Source organism: Malus sylvestris, chromosome 12 (assembly GCF_916048215.2).
Source record: "Malus sylvestris chromosome 12, drMalSylv7.2, whole genome shotgun sequence".
NCBI lineage: Eukaryota > Viridiplantae > Streptophyta > Magnoliopsida > Rosales > Rosaceae > Malus > Malus sylvestris.
In genome coordinates, this window is record NC_062271.1 from 17791413 (window position 1) to 17807419 (window position 16007).

At 38.3% G+C, this 16007-nt stretch overlaps 2 protein-coding genes across 3 annotated transcripts; both read left to right on the forward strand.

Annotated features, from left to right (window-relative positions):
* The first annotated feature begins 4931 nt into the window (after window positions 1-4931).
* LOC126592426 (synaptotagmin-3-like) lies at window positions 4932-9458 on the forward strand. The gene is made up of 12 exons (XM_050258113.1): window positions 4932-5163; window positions 5594-5692; window positions 5788-5838; window positions 5923-6046; window positions 6137-6255; window positions 6388-6489; window positions 6587-6661; window positions 7606-7682; window positions 7834-8086; window positions 8308-8709; window positions 8976-9101; window positions 9187-9458. Exons 1-12 carry the CDS (start codon window positions 5053-5055, stop codon window positions 9313-9315), a joined length of 1668 nt encoding a protein of 555 aa, XP_050114070.1. The 5' UTR covers window positions 4932-5052; the 3' UTR covers window positions 9316-9458.
* Window positions 9459-12944: 3486 nt separating this feature from the next.
* Window positions 12945-15688, forward strand: LOC126592430 (29 kDa ribonucleoprotein A, chloroplastic-like). 2 transcript variants are annotated; one of them, XM_050258116.1, is made up of 3 exons: window positions 12945-13248; window positions 14868-15165; window positions 15596-15688. In XM_050258116.1, the coding sequence occupies exons 1-3, from the start codon at window positions 13142-13144 to the stop codon at window positions 15641-15643; spliced, it is 453 nt and encodes a 150-aa protein (XP_050114073.1). In that variant the 5' UTR covers window positions 12945-13141; the 3' UTR covers window positions 15644-15688. The 2 variants fall into 2 exon arrangements, with proteins under 2 accessions (XP_050114073.1, XP_050114074.1); XM_050258117.1 differs by lacking the exon at window positions 15596-15688 and adding an exon at window positions 15250-15473 and having other exon boundaries at window positions 12946-13248.
* Window positions 15689-16007: the final 319 nt, after the last annotated feature.

A 16007-nucleotide genomic window follows, 5' to 3' on the forward strand; every position in this document is an offset into this window, starting at 1 on the left:
GCGAGTGGTAACGTTGTTCCTTTACCCTTCTCAGTCATAGTAATGTAGTGGAAACTGCAAGATTCACGTGTTTTAACTTTGTCAGAGCACTTTGAAAAAGTGGTCTGTGGTATCTGAAAAGCTGATGTTGCGTGTGAAGATTGTAGACAAGCTTTATCCAAGGAAATCTGGCTCTCGAAGTTCGGAAAGCAATGCCTTTTCGATTTTTGAACAAGCAATTCTGTCGGGGATCTGGCTCTTGAGATTCGGAGAGCGGTGCCTCTTCGATTTTTTAGAAAGTAATCCTGTTGAGAGTGTGGCTCTTAAGATTCAGAGAGCGGTGCCTCTTCGATTTTTGAGAAAGTAATCCTGTTAGGAGTCTGGCTCTCGAGATTCGGAAGGCGGTGTCTCTTCGATTGTTGAGCAAGTAATCTTGTTGGGAGTCTGGCGGGGCTAATTTGCTTTCGGCCTCTTGCCTGAAATGCTCGAGGTGTGCCTTCATCTCCCCCGGCCGAAGAAGAAGTTTGATCCGTTTATCAGCCTCTTCGAACGTGGTTTCGACATCTCGGTTGACCAGCCGTTTCCCTTGAACCAACTCTGTCATAATAGCTGGAGGTGGTCGTTCATCATCAGTAGCAATTGTGTCCTTCGGCCGCCATTTAGGGATCGAAGTTTCTTGGGCTGCCCGTCGGCAGGCCATGCAATCTATCCTTTAGTGCCGACGTTTCTAGGATTTGGACAGTGCGATGTAGACGCCTTTCGAAGAATGATATGTATACCAACGTTGATCTCTAGGTTCGGGAGGTTTGAAAGTTTTTTGGCCCCGCGATGATTCCGAACTGCTAGAATTACGTTTATAGTAGTCCTCGTCATAAAATGAAGCATTAAAATCAAGGCGCCGCCTGACTGAGGGTGTCTCTTCCATCCTCACTTTAGGACCGAGCCTATCAAAAACCCCTTGATGTTGGTCTACGTTGGCTACCTTTTGCTGGGTTGCGGCCGTAGGTCGTTCCGTTATAAGCGAAGAGGGCTTCTCCTCTGGCTCACTGCCGACCTTTGCTCTACATTTACTGCACAAAACCGCCGTCCCACTGTCTTCATCGGTGCTATAATCCATCATAGGTTTGACAATAACGGGTCCCGTTAAAGCTGTAGGTGGTTCGTTTGAACGAAAATCGACCATGAAACGTGGCCGAGAATTCTGATTCCGAAAGCGTTGCGTCGCAACAACTTCGGCCTTCCCTTTCCCTTTGTCCTTAGGTAGGCACGCATCGACCATATTTACTGTTGCCGTAGGGAACGGGTCAGTATCAACACTCATCTTCTTCTCTGGAAATTTCAGTTTGCCATTATCAATCCAGCTTTGGACGTTGTCTCGAAACAAGACGTAATTGTTTGTCGTATGTTTGCTTGAATTGTGGTATTTGCAATACATCTTTCCTTTAAGCTCTTCGGCCTTGGGAATGTTGTGACCAGGCCGAAGTTTGATGATCCTCGCTGATAACAGTTGATCAAAAATTGCGTCGGCCTTTGTAATATCAAAAGTATAAACTTTTGACGGTTTCAGTGTTCCTTCAGTGGCCGAGCGGATTTTGACTTCCTTAGAGTTAACTTAAGTCAGTGCCTTGCAAACGTATGGCTTATCTATCACTATCTCAGCTGCATCCACACTAACGCATTCATCCTCGGTTGACGCATAATTGACAGTAGGATTCTTGTAAATCGTCCCCTGAGATGGAGCTTTCGAAATCTTCTCCTCGCGGAGCAAATAATCATACTGCTCGACATGTTGGGCTAATTCGTACATATCCCGAAAGTTTGCCCCCAAGAATTTCTTTTTGTATTCGACGTCAAGATCGTTCAGAGCAAGTCTGACGAATTCAACTTCGGGGAGAGGTACTCGGCACCAATTCCTGGCTGACTTGAATCTGGTAAGATAATACATTGGTGACTCGTCGGATGCCTTAGCCATCCTTGCTAGTGAGGATACTGACATTTCCATTCCCGGCCGATAAAACTGCTCATGAAACTTCTCGACCAACTCCTCCCAACTCTGGACGGAGTTCGATGGGAGGTTAATATACCAAGCGAACGCTGAACCAGTCAGCGAAAAATTGAAAAGTCGCAGCTTGTGAAAGTCACTATTGACGTCCCCGCATTGCGCGGTGAAACGAGCTACATGTTCTAACGATGATAAGGATGATTCTCCGGCGAAAAGGCTAAAATCTGGGATTTTAAAACCTCTAGGGTATTCGAACTGTTCCACATAAGCTGGATATGGGTGTATAAACTTAGGGAACTTCGGCCCTTTCTTCATGGCCGAATCGATCATCCGTTGGACCTCGGTCATATCGACGGGTGTTACTTCCACTATCTGGTCGGATCCGTCTGACCTACTATTCGACCCTCCTCCTCTTTCCAAGTTAACTGGCCTGAGCCGAGCAGGAATTGGCTCGGTCGGTGCACTTGATAATAGATTATTCCTCGGCGGCAAATGCTGGGCAAGATCGAAAGTTCTACCATCGTTGACCTTACTAACCAGCATTTCGAGTAATCTGGTTTGTGCTTCACTGGAATTGCGTATCACGTCATGAAGCTTATCGATTCCTCGACTCAATGTCTGTTCAACTGTCCGAGATTGCTCGTCAAGCCATTTTCGAAACGACCTTGTGGGTGGATCGGATCCTTCACCACCATCCTTATCACAATCTTCTATTACTCTTTCATTGAGGATGCAAGTGTTCCTGTCGGGAATTTCAAGACTGCGAACCTGACCGCCGAGATTAACTTCCCTTTCTCGGCGGGTAGCACTCGTGGACTCAGGTGTTACAGCGTTGATGGGAATCTGCGCCTGTGGCACACTATGTCCTATGTTCTGAATCGGCAGATCGGCTGTTGATTTTCCCATAGCTGTTTTCTTTTTTACCGATCGCGTTTCAATTGGCATGAACTTCGTAGTTTAGCCCTATGTCCCACTGGGCGTGCCAAAATGTTGGCCCTAGAAACTACCAAGCTTACGTGGCGCGCAGGCCGAGTAATCTATAAGCTAACTACGTCATTCGGTGAATGCGGGGCGTGCCAACTCGTTGGCCGAGCTCAGCCGAGGAGTAAATTTGTTGATGTTGCGTTGGGCGCGCGGCTGACTTCTGCGTCTCGCGACTGCGGCCGAGAAAGGAACACGTCTCGGCCTCTTGGGCTCTCGAACCTGAAGACAAGGTTACTATTCTTACGAAGTTCACGAATCGCCGTCGTCGGATTCGGTCACCGTGATGTTATTCGTCAGAGTAAACTCTCGCCGAATCGACACCAAAGTGTAAGGGCACAAATACTCAAAGCAAATATAAGTTTTAATAGTGAATGTGGTTCGGCCGTCCGAATGCCGAACTCTAAATCCCACTTGGGAGTATCCAATCATAAAATAACTCTTCGTGCAATGCGCCAAGCTCGATATACTGAAACACCTCACTTCGTCGAGGAGGCTAATGAGATGACCTCAATCAATAAGGATCTGGAAATCCTTCTCGACCGAGACTTGGATAGGTAACCAACCGTCCTCGCTGCAGTGCTGTTGATGCCAATGGAAGATACTGCGAGAGCGACTGATTCTACGATGACAGAGCTATCTATGCCGACTTAAGATATCACCGGTTGCTTCCACAGTGCTGTTGATGCCAATGGAAGATGTGTCAGCGAAAAAAGAAGAAAAATCTCAAGTTGTTGAGAGAGTTTGCGCAGGGCAGTTTTGTGTTGAATTGCAGGGGGCCTCGAATGATGCACAGCCTCTTCTATTTATAGCAACGGCTCCCTCCAAGGTTGAGTTAAAACCCCATTCGGACTAAGACTTCTTCTCCCAATCAAACACTGACTCGACCAATCCTACTTTCATTATGACTGTGAACCTAATCCTTTATTGAGTCGGATTTGCTCTCGGGTTATTAATCCTGCCGAGACTCCTTATTGCACCAGGACTCGACTTATCCTACGTCCTGACCTAGCCGACCTAGGTTTGGAGGCCCACGTACTGAACGATCCATGCCGCAAGGCCTTCCAGGCCGAGAATGATTCTCTACTCGGCCCAAACTATTATTTCGGGCCTAAACAGGAAGTTATAGGGAAAAAAAAGAATTTTTACAATTTTTTAAACAAATTTTGTAAATAAAATAAAACTATAAAATAAAATAAAATAAAAAATAACGGTTTGTTGACGCCAGCTAGCTAATGGTTGCAATTTGAATTCTGGCCCTACCTAGGTTTGGCTGGTTGGCCCTTTGGCCTTTTTTTGTCCAGTGGGGCCCACGAGCCCTTTCTCCTAACCTTCGGTTGAAGACGGTTTTCAGGTTATTTTCGACCCTCTGGCCCTCTGAACCCTTTGGTTAGAGATAGCCTTACATTCATTTTGTGGAGAAGAGAAATGCTAAGGGACTCTCAAAGTGAGCCATCTTATGTTTTTGAAAAAATATTTTATAATATTAACACAAAAATTAATATTAAACTGTAAAGTGACAGATAATTCATAACATTTTTCTTTGTATAAACTCTCAACTCTCAAAAGTAGGAGGAGAGTAGCATTTTTCACACCATCTTCGGTCAAGTTCCTACAGGCTAGCAATTACATGGAAATGGATCCCCTCCGGATCCAAGGGAACTGAGTCCATTAATCAATGAATTTGGGCGATTGAAATTTAATCCAACATTTACAATTATTATAACTTGTAGAGAGATTCTTTGTTTGTAGTTGTTGGATCAAATTTCAATAGTTCGGATGCATTGATTAGTGGACTCAGTTCCTTTCGATTTAGATGGGATCCGATTCCCAATTACATTGCTTAACTACCGGACACGTGGAGCGTACAGTTAAGCCCGTAATTATAAAGTAAAACCCTATCCTTTTTCTGACACGTGTACTATACAACGACACTCTAGTTTGGCAGTTTCTGCATCCCTTTACTTTTTTGCAATTTCTGATCCTTGCATCCTCCTTTCTTTCTTTCTTTTTTCTTTTACATAATTCTTCCAGATATTGTATTGATGATGGATTTCTGGATTTTAATTTTCAACTTTCTGTAGGGAAAAATGAGAATTCTGAGTCTTTTATTCGATTTTATTGGATTTGGATTTGGAATTCCAATCGGCCTTGTACTGGGATTTTTCATATTTATATACTCTAAGCCTGAAGATGTGAAGGTAATTAACCACAAAACCGAGAACTTCCTTAATTTTTCGTTTCATTATTTTATGACAATTTTCATTTTTCTTCCATGAATGCCATGTCTGATATGGGAATGTCAATTAAAAATCGTTCTTCATCTCCAATGCTATATGTGTTCAATTTTGTTTTGGTCTACATTTGCCCACTTGCCCCCCCATCTCACACGATTGCTTCGCATTGAAATTATTCATTGTTCATTTACGTCCTTGTTAAGAATAGCTGTCAAGTAGCGGCAAGGTGCTTAACAAAATGCCTAAAAAATCCATGACAAGATAGGTATTCAAAAGTAACTGGCCAAAATGGTGTACCAGCGTCGTCTTACCCTGAGAACAATCCTCCACTACATGGGTCCTGTCATTTTATGGTCATTAAGTAATTAAATTTCCTTTAAACCTAATTATGCAGGATCCAATTATTAAACCCCTTGATGAGATTGATACAGGCTCTCTGATTGATCTTTTGCATGAGATTCCTCCATGGGTGAAACATCCTGACTATGAAAGAGTGAGAGTTTAACTTTACCTCCTTGTTAATTACATTTTACTGTGGCATTTTATTCCTAGTAATTTTTTTTTTCTTTTTTTAATGAACTTTTGCAGATTGACTGGTTTAACAAGGCTTTATATGATATGTGGCCTTACCTTGATAAGGTGATTTGGAGCTAACCCTAGTAACTAAAACCTAGCGAACTAGTCAGTCGTCTCGATGCCTCACTTGTGTTCTTACACTTATAGGCAATATGCGGTATCATACGAAGCACCACGAAGCCTATATTTGCAGAGTACATTGGAAAGTATCAGATAAAATCGATCGAATTCGAGACCCTGACTCTCGGAAGCCTTCCTCCTACAATTTACGGTAAGTTAGAAGAAGCATTTAAATTTGCATGTGTGTGTGTTTTTATTTTTGGTCTATGAGAGATCTTACCAAGTCATCGAAGTTTTGCAGGCATGAGAGTTCATGAAACCACTGAAAACGAACTGATATTTGAGCCTGCAATTAGATGGGCAGGAAATCCCCACATAACAGTGGTGTTGAAACTGTTGCCGTTTCGATTTACAGCACAGGTTAGAGTGAATTACAGAACCTTACATCCGCGTGCATGCACACGCAAATTACACCCTCGTCGGGTGCTGTCTGTCTGCGTGCAATCACCATGAAAAATAGTCTCATAAACTTGTTCATTTTTCGGCTCTCAGTTGGTGGATATCCAAATATTTGCAGCACCAAGGATAATTTTGAGGCCTCTGGTGCCATCATTCCCATGTTTTGGAAACATAGTAGTGAGTTTGATAGATAAGGTACATTAACAAAAAATTTAGAAAAAGAAAACAAAGTTGGTTTTAAAACTTCATGTAAGTGGCATGCTCTTATGGTGGCAGATTATGTTAATTGCAGCCACATGTGGATTTTGGACTCAAAATTCAGGGAGGGGATGTGATGGCAATTCCTGGTTTGTACCAATTCATCCAGGTCTCTCTCTCTCTCTCTCTCTAAAGTAATCACCTCTGAATAGTTTAACTTATCATTAAGCTTGTTTATGTTGACCTTTTGAGTTTTGAGTGAAGGAAAAACAGCCATCATGATCATAATATAGAATAATGTATAAATTAAAGTACACGTTTTAAAATAATGTGAGTTCTTAGGCAATGCCTATAAAGAATTGAAACAAATCATGAAGCTTAATGGTTTTTTTATAGGAAATAAAAATAAACAAAGCATAATGATAAACCTAATTATACAAAAATATACTATTTTCTATTTTCAGTTGACTTTTTAGTGTGGTCATTTTCTCATATCACCTAGAACTTGAAAATGATGTTAGCTAGTCATATGCTTTCGATGCTTGAATAGGTTCAACAAGCACATAGGCTTTCATATTTTTAATGCTTAACTAGTGTGGTTTTTTACGATTGTTAATGCTAATAAGAAACACTCCAAAAATCAAGCTGCATAAAAAAACATAAACCTCACCTACCAAATGTTAATTTAATAACAGCTGTGTCGAGAGTTTCCTTTCCTTCAAAATGATATTTTTAGGTGATTTTATTTAAGATGGTGTTTCGAGGAGCTTATTTGTGAAAGACACCTATTTTTAAGCCCTATCATAAAGGATGATGATATTTCATGCAAACTTTGGGCTGGAGTGGGCTAGTGGGTGGGAGAGCGAGCTGAGCAGATCCCATTAATAGCGTTGCCAATTTATTTTTTGAAAGATACGTGATTTATTATTTTCTTTTTGTCATCAAACAAGTGTAGTTATATGAAAAGTGGGTAAGGATATGATACTTAATATTTTAAACATGCATAAGTTTCATCAGATTTAAATTATGACATAAAAAATGTTAGAATTTGTATACACATGTTCTCTTTTTAATAATTTCTTTTTGTATGATTATTTTTTGTGTGCTACGCAGGAATTTATAAAAAGACAAGTTGCTAGCCTTTATTTATGGCCCCAAACTCTGGACATACCAATTCTTGATAGTTCCCTGTAAGTTTATATGATATGGCATTTTTCTACAGTTAAAGGATATATTTCTCTTCAGAAATCATGTATAATTTTATTTTTTTATATATATACAAACACTAATTATGTATCAAATATAATATTTAACTCATTATTATTTTTCTTGCTTACCCAGATCAGGGACAATAAAGAAGCCAGTAGGGATACTACATGTGAAGGTTGTAAGAGCACTCAAACTCTTGAAGATGGACATCATTGGAACATCTGACCCTTATGTTAAAATTAAACTAAGTGGGGAGAGGCTTCCTTCAAAGAAAACTACCATTATGATGAGGAACCTTAACCCTGAATGGAATGAGAGTTTCAGGCTTACAGTTAAAGATCCCCAGACCCAAATCCTTCAATTTGATCTTTATGATTGGGAACAGGTTTGGACAAACCCGTATTAATACAAAAGAAATATATGATTTTTTTTTCAGACAGACAGACATGCTATATATGCTAGACTCTTGATATTCACTCAAGATATAATTTCAATTTTATTAATGATTTGATTAATAGTGTGGCAACATAATATGTCATACTGTTTGACAACTCCAATGATCGTATTTATCTAATAAAAGATGTGTTGTTTATGTTCATTTCACAGATTGGAACACATGATTTTTTAGGAATGCAAATTGTTCCACTGAAGGTGCTTACCCCACATGAGACGAAAGAATTAACTCTTGATTTGGTGAAGAACACAAACCCTTATGATCCTGTAAACAAGAAAGGGAGAGGCCACCTCATAGTGGAGTTGACATACAATCCTTTTATAGATGACCATGGAAACTGCAGTGGACCTTTGGATGGAAAAGTTGCTGGGGAAAAAAGTCACCAAAGTAGGAGCCGAAAGGGATCCATGGATTTTTCTTGCTTTTCGTCGCTAGAAGCAGCCGGTTTGCTTTCGGTTACAGTCCAAGGAGCTGAAGATGTTTCCGGCAAGAATCGCAGTAACCCTAACCCTTATGCTTTGGTCAGCTTTGGAGAAGAAACTAAGATAACCAAGGTGAGCATATTAGCACTCCTAAACACCTCATTTATCTTAGATTATGTAGGAAACTATTATTTACACCAGTTAAAAGGAGATGTTCTCTTAACATATTGTCGATTTCAACCTTATATTCAAGTAAATATTCATTTGAATGATGTTGAAATAGATAGTCGGAACAACATAACATAGTTTACTATGTTTGTTTCTCATTGGTTAATAATGACGTGCGTTGTGACTTGATTTAGTTCATATTATGACTTTATGCATGCAAAATTTTCTAGATGCTTAGGAAAACCCAGTGTCCAAGTTGGAATGAAGAATTCCAGTTTGTGATAGAAGATGCTTCACTGAAGGAGAAGATCCATATTGAAGTAATGAGTAAGAAAAGATTTGGTTTTCGTCGACAGGTTGGATCTTTTACCATAATCTCCTCACCATTTTAGGTTTATTATTTATTGAATTAAAACCATCTAATTTCTACTATTTATTTAGGAGTCGTTGGGGTACATTGACATCAATTTTAGTGATGTGGTATACAATGGACGCATTAGAGGGAAGTACAATTTGATCAACTCAAAAAATGGAGTTATACATATTGAGACGCAGTGGAATTCTACATGACCACATCAAAACTTTTGCAGTAATATATATATATATTGGAAGTATGTCCTTAAAGCCACTCATTTGATGTAACAGTTTTTTGAATACTTGTTATGTTAAACTCTTATTCGTTTAATGAAAGGGCAAGACTAGCTTATTGTTAATCACTATTTAACGTATCATGTGTTTAATCAATAACATAATCAAATGAATGTAATCAACGTAAGAGAGAAGTGATATAAGTTAAGATCAACAAGACATTTCTCTTATGTTTATTCCTAAAATGTTCCTAGCCATAGGATTGTCAATTAGGCATTGATCATACGCTAAGGTTAGTATGTGTTATGTTAACTCAAGCGAGAGTATGACTAGTCTCGAGTTAGTAAGTGATGGACACTAAGACAAACACATAGGTGCTTAAAAGGATGTTGAGTACATTGAACATGATTAATTGAGATTTCTAACATACATGTCATGTAAGAACTCATAAATTGCAATAATGCAAAGTAGTCTTTTGCCCTGAGGTATCATAGTTGTCTAGTGGTTAGGTCCTTGATCTTTGACTATGTTAAAGCATTCCATTTGAGGATGTCCACGACATTGTTGGGGTTAAGCTACGTAATCATGTAAACATGTGAATGTACAACAAGGAATCTATAACCTTCTATGGTGAAAGGAAAATACTCTGAGATATGATTTAGGTGTCATTGGCCAAAGCATATGAATGGGATTTAGGAAGTACTTTCCAAATCACATTCACTATAATCATATAGAGAAGTATCACATTTAATGGTAGACAAAAAACAAACTAGCAATTAAATAATGTGGTCAAGAGCATTGAATTAGAGAGGAACTATATTGCATTGTAGTTGTAACAGGATGGGTTCTCCAAGCACTTCTACTTAGCTTAGGTACCCATGGCATACTGCTAAAGATTAGCAAACACTAATCTTCAATAAAGGAAGAATCGAAAGTTAGTCTCAATTAACAATCAATTGTTAAGAGTTACAATTGCCCACAACCTCGCTCATTGAAACCTAACTGAGTGTACACCGTGTAAAGATGAATGTGAAGAAATATAAATGAAATGGATAAACAATTAAATAGTTTACTTGAGTATGGCCTAGATTAAATAATTGGTTAATTGAGCATACGAAATGTTTATAATGGGCTTTAAGTTAGTTTCAGTTTTCATGGCCCAAATGAGTTTGGTCAATAAAGGCTCATTATGCTTAAGTTGGGAAGGGAATGGCTTAATTACAAGTTTGCCGCACACTTGTGATGAGGTATAAAAGCAACTTTATAGCTTAACCTCATTAAGGTTTTCTTGAGACAAAGAGTAAGGCATTTCTCTCTCTATCTCTCTAAAAGAGGTTGGCCATACTTCGAAGAACCTAGCTAGCAATCTTACTTCTTTTAGGCCATCCATCTTCGCTTCACACCTCATCCTTGGTGTGAATACTTAGAGGCTTGCAACCTTACAAGCTTTGGAGATCTTTTCCTCAAATACTCAAGGAGCAAAGGAGAACCAAAGAAGCAAACATCAAACAAGAGAAGATCATAAACACAAGGAAGCTTCCAAGGAGTTTGGAGTGAATTTGAAGGCCTCCACTTGTGTGATAACCTTGTGAACACAAGGATGAGCTTCAAGGGTATGAAAGTTGGATCTCTTTTCTTTTTAGTTTGTAAAGAGTCTTGGTTCACCCCAACACTAGGCCTTGAATTTTATGGGTTATAGAATTGTTGAGTGCATACCTACTTTAAGAGTTAATATGTATGCTTGTATGCATAAATGCTATGAGTTAGACAAAAATTTGCCTTCAATATATAGTATATTTTCATAGAGTTTTGTTAGCAATTGTTGCCTTTAGTTGATTGAAATTGAATGATTGGTATCAATAAATCAAAGATGAACGACTAATACTAGCAAAATCCATAGGCTTTTTAGCCAAAATGGTTCCTGAGATTTGCATAACATGTCACTTTGGTCCCTGAGATTGAAAATCAATAGAAATGGTCCCTGAGATTGTCCACCATCCATTATTTTGGTCATTCTGTTTAAAACTCCGTTAAGTGTCCCAGAGCTCTTGACCGGAAATTTGGGCAATTTTCAAAACTTCGTAACTCAATTTTTTCTTAACCAAATTCGACCCATAATATATCAAAATGAAGATAGGAAAGTGTAGAACAAGATTATACCTATTTAGAAGCCCAATGATTACCGGAGATGGCTGGAAAATAGCATGAAAGGTGACTGGTCCGTGGGAAAATTGGAAACTTGCCGGAAACTAAGTAAACTTTAAACGTTCATAATTTCTTCAATACTCAACGAAATCAAGTGATTCAAAAATGAAAATCATACTTCTCAATGAGACAAAGAGAATGGTACCTTTCTCGACGGCTAATTCACCATGGTTTGACCAGAAAACTACTCGGTAGTGGCTAACTCGAAACCAAGACAACCACTTTCGAGCCATTTTCCAGCCAAAACACGTCGATTTAGCCGTCGAGAAAGGTACCATTCTATTTGTCTCATTGAGAAGTATGATTTTCTTTTTTTGAATCACTCGATTTTATTGAGTATTGAAGAAGTTATGAATGTTTAAACTTTACCCAGTTTTTGGTGAGTTTTCGAGTTTTCCCACGGACTAGTCATCTTTCAGGCTATTTTTCAGCCATCGTCGACAACCATTGGGCATCCAAATAGATATAATCTTGTTCTACACTTTCCTATCTTCATTTTGATATATTATGGTTTGAATTTGGTTAAGAAACGATTGAGTTACGAAGCTTAGAAAATTGCCCAAACTTTCGGCCAAGAGTTTCGAGACACTTAACGGAGTTTTTAACGGAATGACCAAAATAATGGATGTTGGACAATTTCAGGGATCATTTCTATTGATTTTCAATCTCAGGGACCAAAGTGACGTGTTATGCAAATCTTAAAGACCATTTTGACTAAAAAGCCAAATCCAGATTTTGTTTGTAGTGACTAGATTTTCTCTTTCACAACACATTGTGGAAGAGAAAATCATTCATTAATTATAAGATTAGATGTTATATGGTGATATGAATTATGTTTGACAATTTCTTACACTACTCACTAATCTAACACGAAACAACACAAAAATAAAAGGTTTTAAACCATCTGTTTACTGTTCGAGTTGCTATCGAGTCAACCGTTAAAAATCGTTATCTTAATAGTTTTGAAGGTTATTGGCTTCTACTCCCCATCTTAGACTTCCATATATGCAAAAAATGGATTGAGCCCATCTTGGACTTAAAATAAGGTCTATCTTCCAACCAGATCCAACCATCCAAGTCCACAATGCCAATTGGCAAGGCACACAAAATATCTTATGCCTTCTTTTGTCCTCAACTCTGTCCTCCCCATCTAATATCTTACATCTCCCTCAATAGCTAGTAGTTATAATCACAAACAAACGGCCATGATCTAACACCAAGTGGGCAAAGTGGGCCAGGCACATAACACAACAGCTTCGTGATCCTCACTGCACCAGATCATTATCCATAAATCCAACCAACCCCAGGGGCACTTCTGTCATAAAAATATCCAAATTTTCTTCATAAACCCTGAATCCCCAAGTTTTAAAAATATCCTCTTCTTCTTTGCAACCTTATTGGTAAATAAGCAAAACTAAAATCAGAGCGAAACCACCATGACTGCCTCCACAGCTTCCCTCACTCTTCCTTCTCTCTCCCCCAAAACCCTAGCCTTCTACACTCCCAAACCCGCCTCAATCTATCTCTACTAGGCTGCCTCCTTCGCCCTAACGCTCGGCTGCAAACCCATTTCAATTTCAGCTTTATTTCTCAACTCCGGGAGATGCCTCCCCTGACCTCAAACTCTTTGTGGATAACCTTCCCTTCAATGTCGATAGTGTTCAGCTCGCTGGTATCTTCGAGAGCGCTGGAAATGTCTAGATGGTCGAGGTAATTCCTTGTTTTCACTCGAAATTTTGTAACTTTTACTTGAAATTTGGTTGAAAAGTGAAATCGGTTGTTGTTGGTTTAGTGTTTTGTGGGTTAAATTTGGAGGGTTTTATTTTTTATTTTTTTATATATGATAAGACGACCGGAAGAAGCAGGGGATTTGGGTTTGTGACTATGTCAAGTGTTCAAGAAGCTGAATTTGCTGCTCGCCAGCTAAATGGCTATGTAAGTCTTCATATTTAAGCCTGACCATTTAATGACATTTTCTTATATATGTGACATTTTCTTATATATGCGAAAGTGTGTGAAATTTCGTGAACTCAGATGTTATTCGTAGTCGTAGAGTAATTTTTAATTTTTAGCCAAAATTTAGCATTTCAATTCATAAATATCAATTTTTATTAAAAATTTCAAATATAGCAAAAAGACCAAGTAAATAGACTCAAATGCCCTCACCATTGAAAATTGTATAAATGTAAACTAACAAGAGATGGCATTCTTTTCGATTTTACAGTTTGAATGTCTGATAATATCCAGATCCCAATCTAAAAAAATTAGAATGAACGAAAAAAGATTGAGCAAAAATAACTGTCAAATTCATTTCTTACTTGATAAAGCTACAACATAGGTCATAATGATAATTTCATAGAACAAAATTTTTGCATATTTTTGTGTAACAATTAACTGGTATTTTAGTATTAGGGTTTTGACGGCAATGACAAAGAATGACGAAGTTTGATCTCATTGATTGTTTATTTTCTCCCAAGAAAATGAGCTTATAAATTCAATCTTAGCATGGAACATATACACTTTTTAATCGATTGCATAAAAAAGTATATATTCATATGAAAAAAGTTTTGATTTTTTTCAATGCCGCAGCTAACCATGTATTCATGGCTTGTTCTATATGCCTGCAACTGGTCCTCGACCTTTTCCATCCCCATTCCTCGTTGAACAACCATGCAAAAACTTTGAAAGGGTTTTGTGTTCTAAGTGGTAATTAGAATTTAATTTAGAGAATATATAAGTCTATTCAGTTGAGTTTTCTGCTATATTTGAATTTTTTTTATAAACACTGACATTTATGAATTGGGTGACCAAATTTTGGCTATAAACGATAAAAACCCGTTGTCATATTTATTAAACATTCATTTGTTGAAACTTGTTCGAGATTTGTCATATTGAACAATTGTTTTATGGAGCTTAGTCTCTGGGCTTTTGTAGCGTATAATTTTTTACGGCCGTGATTGCTTATTACCGTGTTGATTGTTCCAAGTCTTGAAGTCATTGGTTACAGTTTTAGTTGAGATCCCTGTTTGTTGTATATAACTATGTTAGCAAGAGTTTCATGGCATTATCGTGAAAACAATTTTATTGATAGATGTTTGAAACTTGGTCGATGTTTATTTCATTATGAAAAGGTTGTTTTGTAGCTCTGTGTTGCATTTCTTGATGTTGGTTTTTCAGTGTAGTGATTGGTTGAGTTCCGTATTTAATTTTGCTGAGTCTTGCCATCATTTGGTTGCATTGCATTCATGAGAACCCTGTATATCATATCTAAAAGGCTTATATCGTATCTAATAAATACTTTATTGCATTTGGCAAGAACTTGATGGCAGGGCATTGAGGGTAAACTATGGACCTCTTCCTCCTCGGACTGAGGTTTCCTCTTTCAGAGGTGCCAGAGGTCCCAGAGGTGGTGGTGGAGGTTATGACTCTAACAACCGCCTTTACGTGGGTAACCTTGCATGGGGTGTTGACAATTTGGCTCTTGAGAACTTGTTTAGTGAGCAAGGAAAGGTTTTGGAAGCCAAGGTAGTTTATGACAGGGACAGTGGCAGATCGATGGGTTTCAGTTTTGTAACTTATGATACTGCTGATCAAATGAACAGTGTCATTGAATCGTTGGATGAAGTTGTACGTATATCATTACCTCTCCTTAACCATATTGTTTCCAATTATATGTACAATCTTTGTGTTTCTAAATTTTGTTTTCTACAGGACTTGTATGGAAGATCTATCTAAGTGACTGCGGCAGAACCTAAGTCGAGGCGTCAATTTTAAATATAAAACGTTGTAAAGTCATTGGCTAACAGAATACTTGATGTATAGCTTCCAACCTATCGTAAATGTTTGATTCTGCCTTTTTCTTCCTTATACAGGATATGGTATACATCATTTATATATAACTGTGCTGGTACATCATTATGGGGTTCTATTATAAATCCTACATGCATTTATGGTATTAAACAGTGTTTGTCCGATTAATTAATAATTTATTTTGCGTCGGATTTCTTTTCCTTCCTTTTGCATGTATGATCCTAATATCTGTTGTTCTTCATTACAGGTTGTTAAGATTGTAGCTGTGCCCCTCATTGTTGTTTGTCAAGAATGACAAGATCATGCTGCCTTGTGCCACGGTTGGTTTCGTGAGCGTTATTGGGGGTTTTTTGAGATTTATATTCCGAATGTCTTAGCCAAGTTAAAGAACTGATTTGTGATCAACTTTTTTTAACAGTTTATGGATTTGGTACATCAAAAGCATTATTGCATATTCTGCCTTCCCTTTATCATTGAAGGTAGAGTTGGCAAATGGTTGGTTTAGTTGGTTTGGGTTTGGCTGATCACAATTTGATTTTTTAAATGTCACCCAAATCCAACCTATTAAGCCAATGAGTGGAAATTGTTGAATTCAAAATGACCCGTTCTGTTAACGAGTTAAATGTTTCACCCGTTAACAAACGCTCCAAATGCTCCCC

Coding starts and splice junctions, on each gene's coding strand:
- LOC126592426 (XM_050258113.1), top strand. CDS start 5,053: ATGAGAATTCTGAGTCTTTTATTCGATTTTATTGGATTTGGATTTGGA. Junction 5,693..5,787: donor AACATCCTGACTATGAAAGA/GTGAGAGTTTAA, acceptor GAACTTTTGCAG/ATTGACTGGTTTAACAAGGC. Junction 7,683..7,833: donor CCAATTCTTGATAGTTCCCT/GTAAGTTTATAT, acceptor TTGCTTACCCAG/ATCAGGGACAATAAAGAAGC.
- LOC126592430 (XM_050258116.1), top strand. CDS start 13,142: ATGCCTCCCCTGACCTCAAACTCTTTGTGGATAACCTTCCCTTCAATG. Junction 13,249..14,867: donor GAAATGTCTAGATGGTCGAG/GTAATTCCTTGT, acceptor ACTTGATGGCAG/GGCATTGAGGGTAAACTATG. Junction 15,166..15,595: donor TTGAATCGTTGGATGAAGTT/GTACGTATATCA, acceptor TCTTCATTACAG/GTTGTTAAGATTGTAGCTGT.